Source organism: Camelina sativa, chromosome 17 (genome assembly GCF_030686135.1).
Source record: "Camelina sativa cultivar CO46 ecotype springtype chromosome 17, ASM3068613v1".
NCBI classification, from domain to species: domain Eukaryota; kingdom Viridiplantae; phylum Streptophyta; class Magnoliopsida; order Brassicales; family Brassicaceae; genus Camelina; species Camelina sativa.
Window position 1 is genome coordinate 14908563 of NC_141896.1, and position 26579 is coordinate 14935141.

General features: G+C 47.9%; 1 protein-coding gene and 3 pseudogenes across 2 annotated transcripts; 2 read left to right on the plus strand and 2 right to left on the minus strand.

Moving 5' to 3' along the window:
- Positions 1-10282: 10282 nt before the first annotated feature.
- Positions 10283-12269, minus strand: LOC147923759 (uncharacterized). The gene is made up of 4 exons (XM_087496542.1): positions 11381-12269; positions 11211-11302; positions 10553-10948; positions 10283-10474 (listed from the first exon to the last, which is right to left on the minus strand). Exons 1-4 carry the CDS (start codon positions 12267-12269, stop codon positions 10283-10285), a joined length of 1569 nt encoding a protein of 522 aa, XP_087352668.1.
- Positions 12270-15547: 3278 nt separating this feature from the next.
- Positions 15548-17697, plus strand: LOC147923760 (putative F-box protein At5g42430 pseudogene; annotated as a pseudogene).
- Positions 17698-20003: 2306 nt separating this feature from the next.
- Positions 20004-22653, minus strand: LOC147923761 (uncharacterized; annotated as a pseudogene).
- A 1416-nt stretch (positions 22654-24069) lies between these two features.
- Positions 24070-25972, plus strand: LOC104757760 (pentatricopeptide repeat-containing protein At1g34160-like; annotated as a pseudogene). The gene is made up of 2 exons (XR_015586206.1): positions 24070-25517; positions 25608-25972. The product of XR_015586206.1 is annotated as a pentatricopeptide repeat-containing protein At1g34160-like (transcript).
- The last annotated feature ends 607 nt before the right edge of the window (positions 25973-26579 follow it).

Genomic DNA, 26579 nt, shown 5'->3' on the forward strand with positions numbered 1-26579 from the left:
CTTGCCCAATTCCCGAAGCTATCCTTGATCTCACCAAGTCACGCACACCAAGCTCGCCAAACGCGTTATCACCTTACCTTGCGCGAGCTCGCCAGTCCCACCTCACCTCTGAAGAGTTCCACCTCACCTCCACCTCGCCGAATTCCAAACACGAAGCATTCCAGCATGTCATCTCGCCACTCTAGCTCAGCAGTTAGTCAACATACGATGTCCCGAATTTGAGCTCACCAAGGCCCCATACGCGGCAATATCGACCTCCACAATGTTTCCGTACGAAAAGTGTTGAGCTCCATCACGTCAAACTTGTTTTCGTCAAGCCAAGCTCGCCGCAATCTCGTACTTCTTTGGTAGAGCTCGCCGAACTGATGGTCACACCGATCGAATAAGCATCCAGCTCGGCACTCCATCTCGCGGGCATAATTGAGCTCGCCACTCAGTCCAATCAGTCCATCTCGCCACTATCTCAGCGTCGCCAAGTCACGAGCTCGTCAGTCCCCCATCTCGCCCTGGAGCAACATCCATCTCGCCATTCTCAGAGTCTCACCAAGTTACGCGCATACCACCTCGCCATGTACTGCTTGCTGCGCGTCAACCTCACCAACCCGCAAATCGTACTGCATCACTCCCCACCTCACGGGAACAAAGCCAAGCTCTCCGCTCAATACGATCTCCATTCGAGCTCGCCCAAGCCTTGACCTCGCCTCGGTCATGACCTCGCAGCCATTCCCGCAAACGCAAATTCAAGTTCACCACCTTATGACCTCAACAATACAACCACTTCGCCACCTAGAATTTTGGTCTCACCAGCCTCTAAGTTCATTACCACGATCTCGCAGACACACCATTGCGCGAGCTCATCAATCCCGATCCCGTAACTCTTATGCGAAATCGCCAACCTTAGCCTCGCACAACACCATCACGCCAAACATTTGCCGTAAGTCGACTATCTCGCCAACCTTAGCACCACTGTGATCGTCGATTTCGCCATCTCCCCATGCCAACATCTCGACCTCGCCACGTCGCATCAACGAGGGTCAATCTCGCCTCTGACTTCGCTGCCGATAAGAGCATCTCTCCCGTCTTGGCAACACCTTCATCTCGCCTCGAACCAAGGCACCTTGCCAAACCCTTGAGCATAACATCGCACGAACCAATCCTTGCTACGCCATCTCGCCGCATCATCACACGACCACGTCCATCACCTTACCAGAATCAAGCTCGTCTCCGTACCAAGGTACCGCGCGCCACGCCCCCAATAACTTGAGCTCGCCCTCGAATTCGCCCGTGAGCTCCCTTATCACACCGACCTGGCCTCGTCAATCGCGCACATTAGCATCCTGCGAGCTCCACCATAACGCTAAACTCGAGCTCGTCCACCTCCGTCTCGCCAAACCGAGCTCGCCTGCCTCGACCACAACCGTCCACGCGTGTATCACCCTTGATAGCATCTCGCAAACATGTCACGAGCTTACCACTGTCGCGTCACGAGCACGGCGTTTCCCTCAAACCAAGCACATCGCCACTCCGTCGCCGCACCAACACGATCCGGGTGGAGGCTGGGCCGAGACACCTAATGGTCTCGTCCAGATCTGGCGAGCAAAGAGACGCGGCGCGTCGGGACTCCAAACGGACTCACCACGGGAATTGAGCGGCGCAGTGGACCAGGACGCCTAGCGGTCCAGTCCAACGGCGAGAAGGTAGCCACGGCGGTGGTGGAGAGAGAGAACGGCGGAAACACGGCTGGACGACAAGTTCAGCGGCAGGCGGCGCATCGTCCAGGACGCCTAACGGTCCAGTCCGACGGTGAGAAGGTGGCCGTGGAGATGGTAGGGCGAGCAGCAGAGACATGGCACGACAAGTCGGCGGCGAGACAAGTGACCTCCCACTGTGGCAAAGACCAAAGCCGGCGAAGAAACCACGGCGGCGGTGCTATCGGCGGGGATTCCGGGAAGTCCCACCGGCGAGAACAGACGGCGGCCGGGAACTGAGTCCCACACGGCGGCGGCCTCATGGTCTTACAAACCAAAAAAAAATATATAAGAAAGAGAGATAAGGGAAGGAGGAAAGAAGTATACCTTTTTGGAGAGAAGAAGATTAATGAGTAAAGACTAGGTCAAAGACATATATATATGGGGGACCAGCACGTTGACCGAGAAAACCCTAGTTTCTAAGTTGTCTCTACTTCCCGCGCCTCGGGAAACGTGCAGAATACTCAAAGCTCCCGTTTAAAGCCCAACGGACCTCGAGAAACGTGCCCGACGCACTGTTCATCCCGGAATCTCCCGGATACCTCGAAAAATGTGCCCGACGCACTGTTCATCCCAGAATCTCCCGGATACCTCGAAAAACGTGCGCAACACACTATTCATCCCGGAACCCTCCGGAAGGCGACAAAACTCCCGAAATCTTCTATCCTTCCCGCAAGACGGACCTGAAGACGCGTAGTCGGATCCGACGGGCTCAAGCAAGCCATCGCACATCGGACTAGGGGGGGGACCATTGTTGGATATGAAGACCTAAGCAGAAGATTTCATGAAGATTTGGGCCTAAAGTCTTGGATTTAGCCCAACAGGCCGCAGGGGCAAAATCGTCATTTTACCAGGAGACAGAAGAAACCCTAGGTCAAGGTCCCACTATAAATACCTGACGTCATTGTCAGGAAAAAAGATCCAAAATTTTGGGCAATTAGAGAGAGAAAAGGCTTTAATTTTCGTATTAGGCATTTTAGCTCTCAAATTGTCATTTTCTGTAAAACCCTTGACTAAGATTCTTAAGTTAAATAAAAGGACCAGATCCGATTCGTCCTACTTGATTCATATATTTATATTGTCGATTTCGTACATCAACAATTTGGCGCCCACCGTGGGGCTGAACGGAATCCTTTCATTTTGACGAGAAGAATTTGAAGAACAAGGCGTTTTCGGAAACCATAAGCATGTCTCAGACCAATCACTCAAGCAACGAAGTTGTCAACTCACCTGCAGCTCGCGACGTGTCTCCCAGACGAACTGTATGGGGATGCACCCGTGCAAGGACGGGCCAACTCCAAGGCGTCAACGGAACCGAAGCAGTTACGGGCGAAGACGCAACACTCACTGACCGCGCAGCCGTAGGTGCTACGCGTGTCGCTCAAACCAACGGCGTAGCCATAGGCGCTACGTCCCCTGCTCGTGAAACCACTGGAGTCAATCCAACCGACCGTGAAGCCATAGGCGCTACGCGTGTCGCTCCGACAAATGGCGGAACCAATGGAGCAATCCTTCCTGATCGAGTAGCTGTTGAAGACGCTCCAAATGGCCGCGAAGCTATGGGCACTACGCGCGACATTTACCCCCGTTGATCATCCAGACACGTGAAAATCAGTCAAGCTGCGCTTGACGAAGCTGTACGAAGAACCTTGGATAAGATGAGCGGTCAAGCGGCGCAGATAGAATCGCCAGGACGAAATGACCATGCAAGGCATCATCGGCGACAGGAAGATGACGCGTTGGCACCACGCACTCCGCGAGCTGACCTCAACGCTCCGCGAGCTGACCTCGACGCTCCGCGAGCTGACCTCCACGCTCCGCGAGCTGACCTCAACGCTCCGCGAGCTGACCTCGATGTTCCACGAGCTGACCTCAACGCTCCGCGAGCTGGCCTCTACGCTCCGCGAGCTGGCCTCTACGCTCCGCGAGCTGACCACCATGCTCCGCAAGCTAACCATTACACCGCTAACATACCAAGAGCTGAGCACAACGCTAATGGAAGGTCCCGTCTCTCGTCGATCATCGTTGGACCCAATGGTGAGCAGCCAAGGGTACATTTTCAGGCCAGTCAGGTCTCCGCAGATCAGCGTGCTGACCCAAGTCGCTCCGAGAATGCTGAGAATCACGCGCTACGGCAAGAACTTCAGCAGATGCAAGCTCAGCTGCAGACGCTTACAACTCAGATGCACCGAGCGACGAGTGCAGCACCAGAGCTAGAAACCGTGCTAGCAGAAGCAAGGCGTTCACCTTTCACTGCAAGGGTTTCAGGAGTTAGAGTCAAGCACAATCCTGACAATAGCAAGAACATACCAATTCCGTATGATGGAAAGGGCGATCCCACCGTCTTCCTGAAGTCAATGACAATCCATATCAGTCGATCGTATTTTTCACCTGAGGAAGCAGATGCGGGGAGCTGTCAGCTGTTCGTCGAGAGTCTTTCCAGCGAAGCGCTCAATTGGTTCTCTAGACTTGAAGCCAACTCAATCGATGGATACGAGGCATTAACAAGCGCGTTCCTTCAACATCACCAGTGCTTCATGCGCACACCTGCGTCAAATGCTGATCTATGGAGAATGTATCAGAAACGTGACGAGTCATTACGGACTTTCATGGATAGATTTAAAGATGTCGTGTCCCGATTATCTATAAGTGACGAATCTGCAATCGGCGCATTGAAAAACGCGCTCGCCTGGGGTACCAGATTCAAAGACGATCTAACAATCCTGCCTGTCACAAGTTTGGGCGAAGTACTCGCACGTGCCAACCGATACATTCTGGTCGAAGAAGACAGAGGTAAGAGGAACCCCAATCAACCTGGTACAGTAGAAAAGGCATCTGAGAAGGCTCAAGATTCAAAAGGCAAGGCCGTAGATGAGTATTACGAACCGCGCCAACACTACAACAAGGACTTCGCCAGAGGCGAGAAAGGAAGAAAAGCGACGATGTTCGCTATCGATGGGAAAGAACAACCGAACAAGTCCTGGAACAAATGGCACCGCAAAGCCGATAATCCCAGATTCAAAGGCAAGCGACCGTACTGCGAGTTCCACAGGTTCAACGGACACTCGACTGAGGAGTGCAAACACTTCAAATGCTGCTTCTGAATAAGTACAAAAAAGGTGACGTCGCTGTAGAACGAGAGCGGAGAAAAGTTGTCACACACAAAGATAACCAGTATTGCCTAAGAGATGAACAGCAGCACGACAGACGGCACGAAGAGGAAGCTGTCGCACAGGATGACCGAGCATGGGCACAAAATGACCGAGAACGGGAAGTCGCTCGTTTACCTCCTCCCCTCAAACGGAATCACGAAGCAGAAGAGCACAATGAACCACCAGCTCCTCGCCGAAGGATCAACATGATTATGGGCGGCTTGTCAACATGCCGCGATTCTGTTAGATCAATCCAAGCCTACTGTCGCGAAACCGAAACAAAGCGTAACATGCCTTCTCACAGCAACATGTTCAAGACATCCACCACACCAATTACGTTTACTGAAGAAGATGCGCGCAACGCTAGTCCGAACAATGACCCACTTGTCGTAGAAATGGTAATTGTAGAAAGTTCAGTGACGAGAATCCTTATTGACACCGGAAGCTTGGTCAACGTGATATTCAAGTATGTACTGATCCAGATGGAGATTGATTTGCGCAACACAGTCCATGAAACGCAGCCTTTGACGGGATTCGATGGAGACACCATCATGACTGTCGGAACCATCACACTTCCGATCTAAGTCGGCGGGACGATGCAATGCTTTAACTTCGCAATCGTGGACAAACCCATCGTCTACAACGTCATTCTGGGAACACCGTGGCTCCACAAAATGCGCGCTGTCGCTTCTACGTACCATCAATGTGTGAAGTTCCCGAACGCATACGGAATCTATACGCTGCGCGGAGACCCTTTGATGGCACGAACTTGTTTCATCATCGAGAAAAAGATGCGGAATACACGGGCTTTCGTAATTGCTGAATCAAATCCACCGCGGGACCCACGCACACCACCTCCAAAAGAGTCCGTGATTCAAGTCAACATTGATTTGTCTGATCCCAAGCGTTGCGTCGGAATAGGCGCCGAGTTACCAATGGCTCTAAGAGACGAGCTCATCCAGTTTTTGCGCAAAAACGCAACCACATTCGCGTGGACAATAGATCATATGACCGGAATCGATCCAAGCATTACCAGCCACGAGCTCAACGTCGACCCGACTTACAAGCCCGTCAAGCAAAAGCGTCGGAAGCTGGGAGCAGAACGCACAACCGCGGTCAATGATGAAGTACGGAAGCTACTTGATGCGGGATCAATCACGGAGGTTCGTTATCCAGATTGGTTGAGTAACCCCGTCGTCGTTAAGAAAAAGAATGGAACATGGAGAGTCTGCGTAGACTTTACAGACCTCAACAAAGCTTGTCCGAAAGACAGTTTTCCTCTTCCGCGCACTGATCAGCTCGTCGAAGCCACAGCAGGAAACGAGTTGTTGTCTTTCATGGACGCGTTCTCCGGCTACAACCAGATAATGATGCACAAAGATGATCGCGAGAAAACTGCATTCATTACTGAACAGGGTACCTTCTGCTACAGAGTCATGCCCTTCGTACTAAAAAACACGGGTGCAACGTATCAGCGATTAGTGAACCGGATGTTCGCAAGTCAGCTAGGGAGAACGATGGAAGTCTACATTGATGATATGCTCGTCAAATCAGCTCAGGCCGCAGACCATGTCGCACACCTAAAACAATGTTTCGAGATACTCAACAAGTACAGCATGAAGCTAAATCCGGCAAAATGCACATTTGGGGTTACTTCCGGGGAATTCTTGGGATACCTCGTCACGAAACGTGGCATAGAAGCTAATCCGAAACAGATTTCGGCTATCATCAATCTCCCCTCACCACGGAATACACGCGAAGTACAGAGGCTTACTGGGCGAATTGCCGCACTGAACCGTTTCATCTCTCGTTCAACAGACAAATGTTTGCCGTTTTATCAGCTCCTCCGCGGAAATAAACGCTTCGAGTGGGATGAGAAATGCGAGCTAGCATTCACACAGTTGAAAGACTACTTATCGTCTCCACCAGTCCTGGCCAAACCCGAGCTAGGAGAAACGTTGTATCTCTACATCGCCATCTCCTGTTCAGCTGTAAGCGGTGTGCTCGTCAGAGAGGATCGTGGAGAGCAACATCCAATCTTCTATGTGTGCAAAAATCTCGATGGCGCAGAACTTCGGTACCCAACTCTTGAGAAGCTCGCATATGCAGTCGTCATTTCAGCCCGCAAGCTCCGCCCATACTTCCAATCACACACTGTTGAAGTCGTGACAAATCAGCCGCTGCGCACGATCCTTCACAGCCCAAGTCAATCAGGTCGTCTGGCAAAGTGGGCAGTTGAATTAAGTGAGTACGACATTGAGTACAAGAATCACACATGCGCTAAGTCACAGGCTCTCGCGGATTTTCTCGTAGAGCTCTCTCCTGAACTCGAAGCTGACACCCCTCCACCCGAGATATGGTCTCTTCACGTAGACGGCGCTTCATCGAAAATGGGCTTGGGAGCAGGCGTACGCCTAACCTCGCCAACAGGTGAAATCTTGGAACAGTCATTCCGCCTTGCTTTCACTGCCACAAACAACGATGCTGAGTATGAAGCGCTAATCGCCGGTTACGTCTCGGAGTCAAAAAGATACAAGCCTACTGCGATTCACAGCTGGTCACGCACCAATTCAGTGGAGACTATGCAACAAGACACGCGCGCATGGATGCTTATCTGAAAGTCGTCCGCGACCTCTCACAACAGTTCGAGTTCTTTGAGCTCGTCAAGATCCCACGCAGCGATAATGCTCCTGCAGACGCACTCGCAACACTAGCCTCTACATCGGACCCAGACCTCCGCCGAGTAATTCTGGTGGAATGCATTGATCAACCAAGTATTGACGTCCAACTCCTTGAAGTCGCCCTTTCAACAGAAGCGTCAGCAAACCCGAGCGCTAACTCAGCAATCGTCTTAGCAGTCACGAGATCAGCCTAGACGGCCACAAACGCGAACACTTCCACCACGCCTGTTCCAGCCCCAATAGCTGTGAATCCAAGCACTCCAGCAACTCCAGCACCAGCACCTGTTTCCTCCTCGCGAGACGATTGGCAAACTGAGATTATAGCATTCATAGCGGACGGAATTATGCCAAAAGACTAGTGGGAATCAAGACGTCTTCGCGTCAAGAGCGCGCACTACACAATGTTGGATGGAAGCTTGTTTCGATGGGAGGCAAATGGCGCTCTTCTCATCTGCGTTAATACAAAGGACGTCAACGACATCATGCGAGAGGTCCACGAAGGCGCCGGAGGTAACCACTCGGGGGGGGGGGGAGCATTTGCACTTCGAATTCGCCGCAATGGGCATTTCTGGCCAACAATGGTTGCCGATTGTACAGCATTCGCAAGCAAATGCGAAAAATGTCAGCGTCATGCACCCTTCATCCATTCCCCGACCGAACTCCTGCGCACAACGTCACCACCCTATCCATTCATGCGATGGGCTATGGATATTGTCGGTCCGCTAACACCATCTCGTCAAAAGAAGTATCTCCTAATCATGACGGATTATTTCACTAAGTGGGTGGAAGCAGAGTCGTACGCCTCTCTCGAAGCCAACGAAGTTCAGAATTTTGTTTGGAAAAACATCATATGCAGGCATGGACTCCCATACGAAATTGTATGCGACAACAGACCCCAATTCATCTCACTCCAGTTCGAAGGATTCTGCGCTGGCTGGCGAATACGCGTTAGCAAGTCGACTCCACGATATCCGCAGGGCAACGGACAAGCAGAAGCCACCAACAAGACAATTCTCGCTGGCATCAAAAAACGCCTCGACGAAAAGAAGGGACTCTGGGCAGACGAGCTCGACAGCGTTCTATGGTCTCACAGAACCTCACCGCGGACATCCACAGGACGAACACCATTCTCGCTCGCATACGGCATGGAGGCCCTCGCACCAGCAGAAGTCGGGATCCCGACGCTTTGACGCTCTATGCTAGTCCACGACCCGGAGTTGAACAACAAGATGTTGTGCGACAGACTACTTTTCCTCGAAGAAGAACGCGACCAGGCACTATTACGCATCCAAAACTACCAGCAAGCAGCGGCAAAATTCTACAACAAAAAGGTCAAGTCTCGTTACTTTGCCGAGGGAGATCTCGTCCTCCGCAAAGTCTACGAAAACACAGCTGAGAAGAACGCTGGAAAACTCGGAGCACATTGGGAGGGTCCAAACTTAGTCTCGAAGAATGTCAAGCCAGGAGTCCATCAGCTACTCGAAATGGACGGCACACCAGTCCCGCGATCTTGGAATTCCGGCAACCTCAAGCGCTACTACCACTAGTCGATCAATTTGGAGCGTTTTATTTAAAAAAAAAAAAAAAAAAAAAACCAGCTCGTCACCGAGCATTCTTATGTAATACGAACTACGATTGGTTTGATCCCTCTCGAGGGTACGTAGGCAGCCTTTCACGAGGTCCAACTATTAATTTAATAAAAAATAAAATTTTCGAGCAAATCCTTCGTCTTCACACTGACACCTTGGCCAGGTGCACAGTTCTACGTTCCGCATGAATGTAATGGTGAAATAATCCATACTTTACTTCAGTAAAGAATAAAAGCCGAGTCCATACTCGCAAGCGCTCCGCATGGGTGCCGTGGTGAAATAATCCACGTCCTTACTTTGGTAAGGACTTATAAGCCGAGCCCAGACTCGCAAAGCTAGCAGGGCGCAGAGTGAATAAGCCGAAGACCCCGACTCGCACACTCTCGCGATTCCTGCAGCACCCAAAGGGTAAGCCGCTCACGACTGAACGCACCTAACTAGTACGACAAGTTTGTCTTGTCTACTCTTGCAGTTACGGGGAATAACATATCCAGGATAAGCCAGGAGACGTCCTGCACCGCAAAATATGCCCCGCAACGATAAAAGATAAATTCAAAGCAACTTCATCATAATGATGTCGCAAACGGGAGATAAGCAAAAATCAATATTTGCGCGTAAAGAAGCAAGCAGTCAAAGATCAAATCAACTAAGTTCGAAAATATCCAGAACAAAAGAGGTACAAGCAACAATCGGCAATCGAGTTTGCAATAACAAAAGGAAAAATCAAAAGCAAGAACAACAAGCAATAATACGAGGACATATCACTCGTTTGTGACATCATCAGCACCTCCACCAGTAACTTCCGGGAACGGCTCGAGATCATCATCGTGAAGCGGCGGCACCACAACCTTGTTTGATTTCGCCGTGTACTCCTTCTCGCCAGCAGCAAGACGCGCCATCCTATCTTTGAGAATAACAATACCCCTACTGATCAACTTCACCAAACATTGCCTAGTTCCGGTCACTTGGCTAAGAGTAAGTAAATGTGGTTGTTTCTCGCGTGTTGCAATCACGTGCGTCCTCAAACGATCGATGCGTTCCTCGCGCGCCCTAATCACGACAGCGGCTTTGGCGCGCTCCTCCTCTCCGCGCTCATCCCTCGCTTTTCTGAGTCACTCCGTTTCGGAGGTGAACTTGCGCTGAGATTGCTTGAGTGAAGCCGTGAGCTCCTTGACCATCGCTGCGTTTTCTTTGCTTGACCGCTCAGCCCGAACACACGCATCCTGAGCAAGCGAGGCCTCCTTCCTAGCGGCGCGCACCTTATCATCACAGTCGCCAGCGAGATGGTTGATCCAACTCATCGCCTAAAGCACCAAACAAAATAATCTGATTATGACTAAGTAAAATCCGTATCGGGGCGAACTGAGAGGTAGGACACAAACCTGAAATTGTCTCCGAACGGCTTGCTCGTACGAGTCTTGACAAGCCAGATCACGAGAAGTAAGAAGCAAAACAGAGTCACCGTCAATCCTGCTGGCGAGGTCTGCACAAGCTCGCGAGTTCCCAACGAACGTCTGGTCCTTCACGTCGTAGCGAAATGAGAAGGAGCGATCATCTTCACGACCACCTTCCGTCTGCGGGTCGAATTCCCCGCGCCCATCTTCTGCGTGGTGAGGACGCCTAGAACTACCTCCAACATCACTCCGAGGACTCGAACGTAATGATCTCTTCCGGGAGCGATCGCCACCAGCTGCTGAAACACTCTTACGAGACCCCGAGGAAGGCTTCTTCGCGGCACGAGCAGCAGCGACCTCGGCAGAACGGGATCTACGGTCAACCTACGGGAGCAAGTACCTCGCCATCCTCGAGCTCCACAGCAACGACCTCCAAGCCGATCTCGGCGTTTGGCGCAACAACCTAGGTAGCAACAGCTGGCATCTCCTCAGCATCGAACAGGTCAGCGTAACATGACATCGGACAGTCCCCCATTTGCAATCCAGTCCGCGAACATGCAGGATAAATAGACGCCTTAGTCACGAAATCACATAAATCCCGAAAATAAGGAGACTAGCGAAACTCACAAGTCTTGAGATGAGAAACAATTCTCGTCCACCGCAAAGCCTTACACCAGAGAAAAGGAACACCTTTGTCGACAATACTCAAATCGCGCCTAGCTGAAGATGGCGGTTTTCCTGCAAAAATAAAACGAACGGTCAGAAAACAGAGTTAGGAGCACCAAAACGATAGGAACCCAACCCAGCAACGGCTACCGGGGGTGAAGTTCCAAGAAGTAGGACAGGTCGTGCCGGGATCTTCGACCGATGCGTCGTTTATCTCCACGAAGAAAAACCTCCTCCGCCAATCGTGGATATGACTCCTCTGCCCGTTCATGATCGTGAGTCCGGCTGCACAACAGGCAACGCATAGCCCCGATTTGTCGCGTAGAAATCGAGTCAGCAACTCGAAGAGATCCATGCTCATCTTGACTTTCATATGGCTACCAATTATCGCAAGCCCCACTGCATTACGGACGCTGGAAATCGACAACTGCGAGAGCGCAATCTCTCGACGCGCACAAAAGCTCGTCAGAAATTCCGGGATAGGAAACCACAGGCCGCCATCGGTAAAATAATCTTCGTAAACGAAGAGGTGACCTTCAGGGCAGTCCCACGGGCGTTCGTCTTCACTCGGCAGCACGAACTTCAGACCGTTTGGCGTTGGGAAAAGATCAAGGACGCGGGCTATGGAATCCTCATCGCATAATGTACTCCCTGCGTCACGGGAAGTGCGTTCCTTATTTCCCGTACGGTCTCTACGGTGCCTCGGAACTCCATCACCAACGGCTAGACCAGCGACCAGAGATCTAGGAGAATCCTCCACAACAGTTCGTTCTTCGTACGGAAGAACCTTCCCGCGACGCCGACCCGGAGGAAGAGGAATCAGACTGAGCGCTTGGTTACCCATCGGGAACATTACTTCGAGCTCCCGGACCTCATCTACCGAAAGATCCGCCAAATCCGTCATAACACCACTTCCTTCAGATGGCTCCCACCAAGGAAATTCCCTTCCCGTCTCGTCGAGGTCCCCATCTGACGCGCCATACTGGTCATCTTCGAGCTCTTCCGGAATATCACCAAAGAAGTCATCTCCCGAGACCATGGTGTGGTACCTGGCAAAGCCTACCAAGCAACCGGTCAGTATCGAAACCACATCGAGAACGCCATGGTATGCAATACAAAACGACCACACCCGAGGGCTCCGTACGCAGAAGGCTCCGTACGCAGAAGTGATCTCGTCAATCTCGCCATCTTGCCCAATTCCCGAAGCTATCCTTGATCTCACCAAGTCACGCACACCAAGCTCGCCAAACGCGTTATCACCTTACCCTGCGCGAGCTCGCCAGTCCCACCTCACCTCTGAAGAGTTCCACCTCACCTCCACCTCGCCGAATTCCAAACACGAAGCATTCCAGCATGTCATCTCGCCACTCTAGCTCAGCAGTTAGTCAACATACGATGTCCCGAATTTGAGCTCACCAAGGCCCCATACGCGGCAATATCGACCTCCACAATGTTTCCGTACGAAAAGTGTTGAGCTCCATCACGTCAAACTTGTTTTCGTCAAGCCAAGCTCGCCGCAATCTCGTACTTCTTTGGTAGAGCTCGCCGAACTGATGGTCACACCGATCGAATAAGCATCAAGCTCGGCACTACATCTCGCGGGCATAATTGAGCTCGCCACTCAGTCCAATCAGTCCATCTCGCCACTATCTCAGCGTCGCCAAGTCACGAGCTCGTCAGTCCCCCATCTCGCCCTGGAGCAACATCCATCTCGCCATTCTCAGAGTCTCACCAAGTTACGCGCATACCACCTCGCCATGTACTGCTTGCTGCGCGTCAACCTCACCAACCCGCAAATCGTACTGCATCACTCCCCACCTCATGGGAACAAAGCCAAGCTCTCCGCTCAATACGATCTCCATTCGAGCTCGCCCAAGCCTTGACCTCGCCTCGGTCATGACCTCGCAGCCATTCCCGCAAACGCAAATTCAAGTTCACCACCTTATGACCTCGACAATACAACCACTTCGCCACCTAGAATTTTGGTCTCACCAGCCTCTAAGTTCATTACCACGATCTCGCAGACACACCATTGCGCGAGCTCATCAATCCCGATCCCGTAACTCTTATGCGAGCTCGCCAACCTTAGCCTCGCACAACACCATCACGCCAAACATTTGCCGTAAGTCGACTATCTCGCCAACCTTAGCACCACTGTGATCGTCGATTTCGCCATCTCCCCATGCCAACATCTCGACCTCGCCACGTCGCATCAACGAGGGTCAATCTCGCCTCTGACTTCGCTGCCGATAAGAGCATCTCTCCCGTCTTGGCAACACCTTCATCTCGCCTCGAACCAAGGCACCTTGCCAAACCCTTGAGCATAACATCGCACGAACCAATCCTTGCTACGCCATCTCGCCGCATCATCACACGACCACGTCCATCACCTTACCAGAATCAAGCTCGTCTCCGTACCAAGGTACCGCGCGCCACGCCCCCAATAACTTGAGCTCGCCCTCGAATTCGCCCGTGAGCTCCCTTATCACACCGACCTGGCCTCGTCAATCGCGCACATTAGCATCCTGCGAGCTCCACCATAACGCTAAACTCGAGCTCGTCCACCTCCGTCTCGCCAAACCGAGCTCGCCTGCCTCGACCACAACCGTCCACGCGTGTATCACCCTTGATAGCATCTCGCAAACATGTCACGAGCTTACCACTGTCGCGTCACGAGCACGGCGTTTCCCTCAAACCAAGCACGTCGCCACTACGTCGCCGCACCAACACGATCCGGGTGGAGGCTGGGCCGAGACACCTAATGGTCTCGTCCAGATCTGGCGAGCAAAGAGACGCGGCGCGTCGGGACTCCAAACGGACTCACCACGGGAATTGAGCGGCGCAGTGGACCAGGACGCCTAGCGGTCCAGTCCAACGGCGAGAAGGTAGCCACGGCGGTGGTGGAGAGAGAGAACGGCGGAAACACGGCTGGACGACAAGTTCAGCGGCAGGCGGCGCATCGTCCAGGACGCCTAACGGTCCAGTCCGACGGTGAGAAGGTGGCCGCGGAGATGGTAGGGCGAGCAGCAGAGACATGGCACGACAAGTCGGCGGCGAGACAAGTGACCTCCCACAGTGGCAAAGACCAAAGCCGGCGAAGAAACCACGGCGGCGGTGCTATCGGCGGGGATTCCGGGAAGTCCCACCGGCGAGAACAGACGGCGGCCGGGAACTGAGTCCCACACGGCGGCGGCCTCATGGTCTTACAAACCAAAAAAAAAATATATAAGAAAGAGAGATAAGGGAAGGAGGAAAGAAGTATACCTTTTTGGAGAGAAGAAGATTAATGAGTAAAGACTAGGTCAAAGACATATATATATGGGGGGACCAGCACGTTGACCGAGAAAACCCTAGTTTCTAAGTTGTCTCTACTTCCCGCGCTTCGGGAAACGTGCAGAATACTCAAAGCTCCCGTTTAAAGCCCAACGGACCTCGAGAAACGTGCCCGACGCACTGTTCATCCCAGAATCTCCCGGATACCTCGAAAAACGTGCCCGACGCACTGTTCATCCCAGAATCTCCCGGATACCTCGAAAAACGTGCACAACACACTATTCATCCCGGAACCCTCCGGAAGGCGACAAAACTCCCGAAATCTTCTATCCTTCCCGCAAGACGGACCTGAAGACGCGTAGTCGTATCCGACGGGCTCAAGCAAGCCATCGCACATCGGACTAGGGGGGGGACCATTGTTGGATATGAAGACCTAAGCAGAAGATTTCATGAAGATTTGGGCCTAAAGTCTTGGATTTAGCCCAACAGGCCGCAGGGGCAAAATCGTCATTTTACCAGGAGACAGAAGAAACCTAGGTCAAGGTCCCACTATAAATACCTGACGTCATTGTCAGGAAAAAAGATCCAAAATTTTGGACAATTAGAGAGAGAAAAGGCTTTAATTTTCGTATTAGGCATTTTAGCTCTCAAATTGTCATTTTCTGTAAAACCCTTGACTAAGATTCTTAAGTTAAATAAAAGGACCAGATCCGATTCGTCCCACTTGATTCATATATTTATATTGTCGATTTCATACATCAACAGTGGAGGACGATCCACTCTCCCTCATATATTCATTATCATCAACCTAGAGGTAATGGGATATGCATCAATGGGGTTTTATAGTACGTTGGTAAGGGAGTTGATTTAAGTGACTGTTTTATAGTTTGCTTTGATGTCAGATCAGAGAAATTTAAGCAGCTTCAAGCTCGTCAATGCTTTTATGGTTGGTCTACTAAATTGATAAACTATAAGGGTAAGTTAGGTGTGATTGATTTTGACTTGAGGGGTGAATATGGTTGTGGATTTCCCCTTACGTTACATATGTGGGTACTAGAGGATACTGAGAAACGAGAACGGTCTAAATATGCCTACACTTTGAGGACTGAGAATAAAGTTGTTAAGGATGACGATCATATTAGGGTTGTTGGGGCGACGGCTTCAGGTGAGATTGTTTTAGCCAAATATGATAATGCATGTGAATCGTTTTGTATTTTCTATTTTACTCCCGAAAGGAACACTCTCCAATATGTTGAAATCCAAGGTCTTAGACAAGAAGGGGTAGAATGGTCTAACGATTATCATGAAGTCTTTGTAGACCATGTAGAGGATCTTCACTTTGATGTTATGAAGACACCATATACTGCAACATCTATAAGCCGACCAGAACAAAAGCACATCAACATCATCTGAAGAAGATTATCAAGTGAGGTTCCCTTGCTCACCTGCAACAAGATCGTGGTACTTTTGAGAGAGAAAATTAATATTATGTTCTGAGTTTTTTAGAAGATGATTAATTAATTATAGGTGTCAAAACTTGATAGCTCTCAATATCAGCTAAAATCTCTCTATTTTGGGCTGAAGTTGTCTTCTTAATATATATAATAGAGAGTCTAAGCTATTTTGCTTTTGGATGTTATACTTCTCATTTACAGATTTCATGTTAGATCTATCACTCTTGGCTTTGGTATTTTGTTCTTTCTAGCTTCGTGTTGTTGTCCATGTCCTCCTATTGAAGTGGGTATGATATAAAATAGAGAAGCAAGACCGAACCCAAAGACATGACTCGCGCATTCACCCATGAAGAAACCAAAATCCGAGGGTGCCTGGTCATGTAAAAACGACATTGATGTACGTAGTAGAACAAGAGCATCGATGTCCGCAATAATTTTTAGTTAGTTTAGTAGTTTTTTTTTTTTCTTTTTTTTTTTTTTTTTTTTTTTTTTTAGTTTAGTTTAGTTTTATGAACAAGAACGCAACAAGAGCGGACGATGGGTATGTATGTGCATGATAATGATGCAAAGTACGTATTTTTGCACCTTAGACATGCCATGTAGCCAAAATGAAAAAAACATAAGCAATCGAGCCATTCGTGAGATATCAAATAGCCTTAATTAGCATTGAATGTTTTTAGTTTTGGGTTTAATTTTGAAAATAATCAGTTTTACCCATTCATGATTGTATATAAAATATATTCCCTAAAAAGTATATAAAATTTTTCGATTTTCAATGAAAAATTGGTTTTTGGGGTTTTATATATGGTTTTCATCAAATTTTCAAACGTAATATTCTGGATATGAATGGCGATGGATTTTCGATTTTTCTCCCTTTTTTCATGGTTTTGCAAAATCTGAAAACCAAAAACCACATTTAATCCAAAAATTATTTAACAACTTACAAACATAACTGACATTCGTATATTCTTACAGAATTTTTAAAAAGTAAATAATCTACACATGCATGAAAATTTATTTATGTTTATTGTTGTGGTCAAACAGAATTATGTTTACTAGGGTTTTTCTTTTGGCCAAACCGAATTAACTAAATCCTTTATTTAATTTCTTTGGGAGAAGAGCCTGCGGTCCCAAACTCCATAAGCAAACACACGACACGATCATGAATAGAGGAGAAAACTCAGATTCCATCTTTATTGATATGATTTCTGATATACTCTCGAGATTGCCTGCGAAATCAATCGCGAGGTTTCGCTATGCGTGTCGAAGCTATGGGGATCCTTGCTTTGCGAGCCATATTTCACCGACTTGTTCTTGACTAGGTCGTTGGCTCATCCACGTCTCTTAATTGGGGTCAAACAAGACGGTGAGTGGTTTTTGTTTTCGGCGCCTCAGCCTCAGAATCCGTCCTCTCTTGTTGTCGCAGCTGATTTTCATATGAAGATGTCTTTTGACTTAATTTACTACGAGAGTTGTAGATATGCCTCTGGTTTGCTCTATTTCCCTAGCATACGTATCTCAAAGGAGTATAATCATGATACATATGATAAGAATGAAATGCATGCGATATGTAACCCTAGCACGGGACAGTATGCGATCTTACCTGAACCGAGAACAACATACAGAGGGGGAGGTGGCTTTTTAGGGTTCGATCCAATTGCCAAACAATTCAAGGTTTTGGTTAATGGTCGTTATATCCTGACATTAGGAACTGAAGAACTGAGATGGAGGACGACATAATGTCCCTCACATCCTTATAGTGGATTTAGGGGTAATGGGATATGCATCGATGGAGTTTTGTATTACTTATGTTACATCGGGGATTATGGGTATACATTTTTATGTTGTTTTGATGTTAGGTCTGAGAAGGTTGAGTTTGTAAATCCAGGCACCTGCGATATGAATGCGACTACTACATTGATAAACTATAAGGGTAAGCTAGGTTTGATTAATATGAAGTATGATCATAGTCATGATCAGTATGGTGGATGTAACAGTAAATAAATCAGCGAGCTAAAAACTATTCTAGGTCTTCACCAAGAGACTAAGAACAGAGAAAACAGAACTGAAAGATGATCAAAGAGAGAGAAGGATGACCTTAAAGGACTGATTCCGAGTGATGTGAGCAAGCTTAAGCGCCGCAAGAGATAAATGAGGAAGAGAGAGAGAGATAGGGAAATAAAGATGATACTCATTAATTAGGTTTCTCGAAATGGCAAACATTGCCTTACATACTATTCTTTGGACCACAAACCGGTACCAAAAGAAGATAACCAAAGCATAAACCGGATTACATTTTAATGTATCTGTTACATCATAAAGTAAAATACTGAAGGCATATTCCTGTCACAATACTCTCCTCTTCAGAACATCCTTGTCCTCAAGGATCAAAGGTGGGATATTTGTTGATGAAGTCTTGGTAGAACTCCCAAGTAGCTGCTGCAGGTGTTGAGCCTTTCCAGTGAACCAGAACCTTTGTGGTGGCTTTGTTGCGATACTTGATCACCTTCTTATCCAAAATGGCCTCTGGTTCTTTAGCGTTGCCGATGTCCAACAGATATTGGGGTAACAATGGAGAGTCCGAGGGAGGATTTGGGCAAAGTTTCAACTGGCTTACATGGAAGACATCGTGAATAGCCAATTGCTGAGGGAGCTTTAACTTATACGCAACTGAACCTACTCTGTCCACGATCTGAAAAGGGCCGTAGAACCTTGGGGACAGCTTATGAGGGACGTTCTTTGACTTAAGGGAGTTCTAGCGATATGGTTGCAGTTTTAGATAGACGAAGTCTCCTATCTTAAACTCCCTTTCAGACCTGTGAGAGTCTGCTGCTTGCTTCATCCTGTTCTAAGCTCTGAGCAGGTGGAACTTGAGCATATTAATCACTTCTTCCCGTTTTTGCAAACTGCGATCAACCACAACGGATGAGCTCTCACCAGGGAGATATGGTAGGTGAAGTGGAGGAGGTTGCCCGTACACGATCTCATAAGGGGGTTGACTGGATGGCAGTGTGATAGGTAGTGTTATACCACCATTCTGCAAGAGGAAGCCATTTGCTCCAAGTTTGTGGGGCTTCTGACACCATACAGCGAAGGTACGTCTCCAGTGTTTTGTTGGTTATTTCCGTCTGACCATCGGTTTGGGGATGGTAAGACGTTGAAAACTGAAGATCAGTGCCATGAACCCTGAACATCTCTCTCCAAATCTCACTCAAAAACGTGGGGTCTCTGTCACTGGTGACATCCTTAGGCATACCGTGAAGCTTGAAAACTTGGTCCAGGTACACCTGTGCAACATCCAAGGCCGTATAGGGGTGTGGCAGAGGCAGGAAGTGTGCGTTTTTACTCAACCTGCCGATAACCACCAGGATGCAGTGTTTACCGGATGAAGGTGGTAGACCTTCAATGACATCCAAACTAATTGATTCCCAAACACCATTAGGAATGGGTAATGGATTCAGCAGTCCGGGCTTAGCAGCCATGTCGTACTTGTTTCGCTGGCAGATACTGCAGCTGCGGACGTAGTTCTGGACCTCGAGACTCATTTTGGGCCAGAAGAATAGGGATTTGACGCGGTGTAAAGTCGCATCTCTACCTGAGTGTCCACCTATAGCCAAATCATGCAACCACTGGAGGATCTTGGTTTTAACTGCCGCGTCATTCCCAACTACCAGCTTACTCTTGCGTCTTAACTCACCGTTGGTGAAGGTATAGTTTGGATGCGAGGCCGGTTTGGCTTTGATCTCAGATATAAGCTTACGCAAATGATCATCAGTTTCCCACAGAAGTTTCAACGAGTCAAAGAAGCCCTCGTGAGCTTGGGACAAGGTGATTTGTAGAAGTTGTGAGCCAGTTACCCGTGATAAAGCGTCCGCAGCATGGTTTTCTTTGCCTGCTTTATACTGTATCTCAAAAGTGTACCCCATTAGTTTAGACAATCACATATGTTGAAAGGGTGTGGTTACCTTTTGATCCATAAGGAATTTGAGGCTCTTTTGATCTGTTATGATGATGAAGGGTCGATGTGCGAGGTAAGCGTTCCAAACCTAAACTGGATGGACCATTGCGAGCAACTCCTTTTCATAAACCGATAATGATTGGTGTCTTGGTCCCAAAGCTCGACTGATGAAACAGATAGGATGATGGTCTTGCATTAGCACTGCCCCAATGCCCACATTAGAAGCGTCGGTCTCAACTACGAATGTTTTGTCGAAGTTAGGTAGTGCCAAAACCGGGGATGTAGATAGTGCCTTTTTCAGGTTTTGGAAGGCCTGATCCGCTTCTGCATTCAAAAGGAACCCATCTTTCTTAAGTAAGTTGGTAAGAGCCCTTGCAATAACCCCATATCCTTTGATGAACCTTCTATAGTAGTAAACCAAACCCAGGAAGCTCCTCAACTGCTTCTGGTTCAACGGTGTTGGCCACTGCTCTATTGCCTTGATCTTACCCGGGTCGGTGCTTACACCTTCTTCAGAGATAAAGTGACCCAAGTACTCGATGGTGGTGGCCCCGAACGTGCATTTTGAGGGTTTCAGGAAGAGCTGTTGGCCTCGCAATATAATGAACACCTGTTGGAGATGGTATAGATGCAGCTCTCATGTGGCACTGTACACCAATATGTCATCGAAGAACACCAGTAAGAACTTCCTGGCAATCTCTTGGAAGGCATGGTTCATTAACCCTTGGAACATGCATGGAGCATTAGTAAGGCCGAAAGGCATCACTAAGTATTCATAGTGCCCCGCATGAGTTTTGAACGCTGTTTTGTATACATCCTCGGGTGACATTCTGATTTGGTGGAAACCAGCCCGCAAATCCAGCTTAGAGAAGTACTTAGCGCCACCTAGTTCATCCAACAGATCTTCCAACAAAGGAATAGGGTACTTATCTTTGATGGTTTGCTTGTTGAGACCACGGTAATCCACACAGAGGCGCCACGAGCCATCCTTCTTCTTGACCAACACAATAGGTGAAGCGTAGGGACTAGTGCTACTCTGTATGATCCCTTGGGAAATCATGTCCTTCACCATCCTATCAATGACATCTTTCTGGAGGGTTGAATAGCGGTAAGGTCTGAGACTCACCGGGTTTGCATCTGCGATCAGAGGGATCTTGTGATCGTACCCTTCACGAAATGGTGGCAAACCGGAGGGTTCCTCGAAGATATCATGGAAAGATGCTAGTAGGTATTGCAGGGAAGGGTCATCTGACATTTCTGACTGATGTGTGGCGATGTGTGAGAGAAGGGCTTCCGATTGTAGAGAAGGTTGATCAGGTGAGTCTGAGATCAACTGAACTTGCAAGAGGGCTATCTGCGATGGTTCTTGCATGATTTTGTCCAAATTATCACCTTTAACTTCCTTGCAAACAACCTTTGTTCCCCGCAACACATGCTTAACGCCTCCTAACTTGAACTCCATGCGCAAATTCAAGAAATCCCATAATATTGGACCCAGGGTCACCAACCATTGCACCCCGAGGACCAGGTCATAACTATCCAACGGTATCGATCTCACCTCTGTGACAAACGCATACCCTTGCATCCTACATGAAAAACCCGAACACTTGTGTTTGGAAATGATCGAGCCACTGAAAGCTCCAATCACACGTATTGGCTTAATGGGTTCCAGGAGACTGCCTATCTCGTTAGCCACAGCTACACTGAGAAAACTGTGTGTACTACCGGGATCGATCAACACATGAAGCTTTCGCTTACCGTAGTATGCAGTCATGATCATGCAGGTGAAATCAGAGGTTCCATTCAATGCATTCACAGAGATCACCGGTCTAGTTTCAGTTATCTCTTCCGCCTGATCATCATATGGTTGGTGATTATCTCTTCTCCCTCGGGGCATTCGTCTTCCTCAACTTCCACCACAAATATCTGAGACCTCTTATGCTTTAAGTGATGACCGGGAGAGTAGGGCTCATCATAGAACATACAGAGCCCTTTGGTTCGGCGTTCTTGCATTTCTTGATATGAATACTTCCTTGGGATTTTCTCGGGGGGTTTGGTGAAAGTGTTTGGCTTGGTAGATGGATATTTGGATATGTTGCTTTCGGGTGTCGGGAGTAATGGGGGTTGTGTTTGGGTTCCTGTAGTGGGTTGAAGTGTTTGATATGGGGAAGGGACTGAAGGGAGCTCGAGGTTGTTTTTGTTGGTTGAGGGATAGATAAGCCTCATGAAGTTTGGCTAATCGTGCGGCTTCAGCTACTTCAGTTACCTCAAACTGGCGGACATGTAAGGCAAGTTGAGGGTTGAGGTTGGTCAGGAAAATGCTTAAGGCGTGTTGGTCCGGCAGAGATAGCTTGGTTAGAGCATCTTCAAACTTCTCTAGGAAGTCTTCCACCAAATCACCAGCTTGCTTTATACTCACCAGAGCGGACAGAGGGTCGTTGTTGGCCTTTGTGAACCGTTTAGACAAAGCCATGATAAACTCTGACCACGAAAGGAAAACACCAAAAACGATTGTTCAGATAGTTGTGGAGCCACTGAGTTGCTTTCCCCTCTATGTAAATGGAAGCTAACTGGACTTTCCCCTTGGCGGGAGTGTGGTCGAGGTGAAAGAACTGCTCGCAACGGTATACCCAGTCTCTCAACGACGTACCATCAAAAATCGGGAAACCTACCTTGGTCAGGCGCGTGGATAAACCGTTTGGTGCCATTGGGTGGGTTGGAAGACGGTCAGTCCTCATAGGTCGCTTCCCGGAGGACGCGTGGCACTCGTTCAACAGATCTGGGGGGTCTGGAGGTCGCGGTTGCTGAGATGCGGCGGTTACCCTCACCAGATACCCGTCGTCGGGGAATCAGTGGTTCCGCTTGACTGGCCCGTGTTCTGTAACACTAGCTTCTTCACCATGGATTCAAGGTTGGCCTGAGATTGACCAGCTCAGTCTGCGATTTGACCAGATCTGCGATTTGACCCTTGATATCGTCGGTTGTCTTTTCTGGTCGTCGATTTGTTTGCTCAGAGTTTGGAAACGAGTAGCGTCGGCCATGGTTTTTGTCGATCCAAGGAGCGAGAGCTCTGATACCAATGTAACAGTAAATAAATCAGCGAGCTAAAAACTATTCTAGGTCTTCACCAAGAGACTAAAAACAGAGAAAACAGAACTGAAAGATGATCAAAGAGAGAGAAGGATCACCTAAAAGGACTGATTCGAGTGATGTGAGCAAGCTTAAGCGCCGCAAGAGATAAATGAGGAAGAGAGAGAGATAGGGAAATAAAGATGATACTCATTAATTAGGTTTCTCGAAAGGCAAACATTGCCTTACATACTATTCTTTGGACCACAAACCGATACCAAAAGAAGATAACCAAAGCATAAACCGGATTACATTTTAATGTATCCGTTACATCATAAAGTAAGATACTGAAGGCATATTCCTGTCATAGTGGATTTCCCCTTGAGTTAGATATGTGGTTCTAGAGGATATCGAGAAACGGGAATTCTCTTGCATATGTCTAGACTTTAAGGACTGATGATGAGGATAAAGTCGTTAAGGATGACCAGTATATTTTCGTCGTTGGGGCGAATGCTTCAGGTGAAATTGTTTTGGTGAAAGATAATGCATCTGCACCGTTTTATGTTTTCTATTTTAATCCCGAAAGGAACATCCTCCGAAATGTTGAAATCCAAGGTATTACTAGACAAGACGGTGTAGAATGGTCCTGACGATTATCATGAAGTTTACGTCTTTGTAGACCATGTAGAGGATCTTAACTTTGATATTACGAAGAAGGACACCATATGCTGCAACATGATCATGCATCAAGTGAGGACCGTTGCTCATGCCTCCACAAATTTGTTGCCCTTGCTCCCCAAATCACATAAAAGCTCTCCTCCATGTAAACGTCATGTAATCTAAAAACTTCTTAATGGTTCAGTTTTTATATTCAAAGTCATAGCTGGAGCCTGGAGTTGTTGCTCTTCTTTATATTTGTAACACAGAGAGTCTTTTAGCTATTTTGTTTCTCACTTTATTTGGCTTAGCTATTTCATTGGTTTGGTTTTAATTTCGGTTTAAATTTGTTTTCGGTATGAAAAAAAAAACAAACCGGGTCAATTAAATCCCTTGTACCAAGTTAATTTGGTGAATCGTGGAATGGAATGGCTCGTGTTTACATGGAGACGATGATACAGAGATGCGTCACCTTCCTCTCAAATCAAACAACTCCAATCTCATTTCCTCACCGCCGGCCATTTTCAATCTTCCTTCCTGCGTTCTCGTCTTCTCGAACGCTGCGCAGTTTCACCGTTCGGAGACCTTTCATTCGCCGTTAAAATCTTCCGTCACAGCCCTAAACCTTTAACCAACGACTGGAACGCCCGTCATCCGCGGATTCGCCTCTAGTCCTCAGCCGTCCACTCGCGTTTTCATGGTTTCGTTCCATGTTGCGGCAAACGTCATCGTCGGCTATGTGTAGAGTCGATGCTTTGACTTGCTCTTTCACTCTTAAAGCTTGTGCGCGTGCGCTTTGTTCTTCCGCTACGGTTCAGCTTCATAGTCAGATTAGTCGTCATGGGTTTCCGATGACGCGCGTCTCGGTACTACGTTGCTTGATGCTTACTCTAAAAATGGAGATTTGGTAAGTGCGCACAAGTTGTTCGACGAAATGTCTGTGAGAGACATCGCCTCGTGGAATGCGTTGATCTCGGGGTTATCGTCGGGGAATAGAGCGAGTGAGGCGTTGGAGTTGTATAAACGAATGGAAATAGAAGGAATCAGAAAGAAATGAAATAACTGTTGTTGCTGCTTTGGGAGCTTGTTCTCACTTGGGTGCTGTTAAGGAAGGTGAAAAGATCTATGGTTACTTTAAAGATGCAAACTTGGATCATAACGTGATTGTTAGCAACGCGGCTATTGATATGTATTCCAAATGCGGGTTTGTTGATAAAGCTTTCCAAGTGTTTGATCAGATCACGGGTAAGAAGAGCGTTGTTACATGGAACACTATGATCATGGGGTTTGCAGTGCATGGAGAAGCGCACAGAGCGCTAGAGATTTTCGAGAAATTGGAAGTTAATGGTATCAAGCCTGATGATGTCTCATACTTAGCTGCTTTAACCGCTTGCAGACACGCAGGATTAGTGGAGTATGGGACATCAGTGTTCAACAACATGGCTCGTAACGGAGTCGAGCCTAACATGAAGCATTACGGTTGTGTGGTTGATCTGTTAGGCCGAGCAGGAAAACTGAGAGAAGCACACGACATCATATGTTCGATGTCGATGGTTCCGGATCCTGTTTTGTGGCAGAGCCTCCTTGGAGCTTCGGAGATTCACAATAATGTGGAAATGGCTGAGATAGCTTCTAGGAAAGTGAATGAAATGGGTGTTAACAACGACGGGGATTTTGTGTTGCTATCGAACGTTTATGCAGCGCAGGGACGGTGGAAGGACGTAGGACTAGTGAGAGATGATATGGAGACCAAACAAGTGAAGAAAATTCCCGGTCTTAGCTACATAGAAGCCAAAGGAACGATTCATAAATTCTACAATGGTGACAAGATTCATGGACAGTGGAGAGAGATTTATGAGAAGATCGACGAGATCAGGTATAGAATACAATATATACAGCTCAGATTGGCAAAACTCTAATGCTTTTGGATTTATTTAACTTCTTGGGTTTTGGTTGATGAGGTCAGGTTGAAGATAAGGGAGGATGGTTACGTGGCCCAGACGGGACTCGTGTTGCACGACATTGGAGAGGAAGAGAAAGAGAACGCTTTGTGCTATCACAGCGAGAAATTGGCGGTGGCCTACGGACTGATGATGATGGATGGTGCGGAAGAGGAGTGTCCGGTGAGAGTTATAAAGAACCTGAGAATTTGTGGGGACTGTCACGTTGTTTTCAAACATATTTCAAAGATTTATAACAGAGAGATCATTGTTAGGGATCGAGTTCGATTTCATCGGTTCAAAGGTGGTTCATGCTCTTGCAAAGATTATTGGTGACGTTACAAAGTTAAGGGTGGTGATGATTAATTGATTATGTTACTTTTCATGAAAATCTCGAACACTATCTCTAATGGGTAATGAGCATGACAGTGTGAAACAACAATACCATATTACCATGTTTAATTTTAACAAGGTATAAAACAACGTCGATGAAATTAGATCACAACAGCAACTGAGGGCACGCCGGACGCGAAGCCTCTCAGAAACACACTTTGTTAGTGGTATGGATTAATGGATGTATGCAATGGTGAGATATGAAATGAATGAATGGCAGGGTGTTTCAATTTCCCTTATGCAATTATAGTACAAGAGGTGTCAATCCAATCTGAGGGTTGTGAACAATCAGGATGTGTATATGAGCCTAAGTTAAGCCAAATATGCAAAGGATGTTTGTCACTAACAATCCTATTAATGAAATGTAATGAGTAGAAAGTAAAACTACTAGAACTAGATGCTGAATGTAAATGGAACAGAATGATTATCACTACAATGAAGCTAGAACATAAATAGAAACTATGCTAATGAACTAATGCAAGACAATAATGAACAGGAAAATAAGCAAATGCAACAGGAATGCAAATAGAATGAGACTAGAGATAAGACAGGACAACTACTAATCATAAACAAGAGTTCTGGGGATAAACTCGAGCAGGCACTCG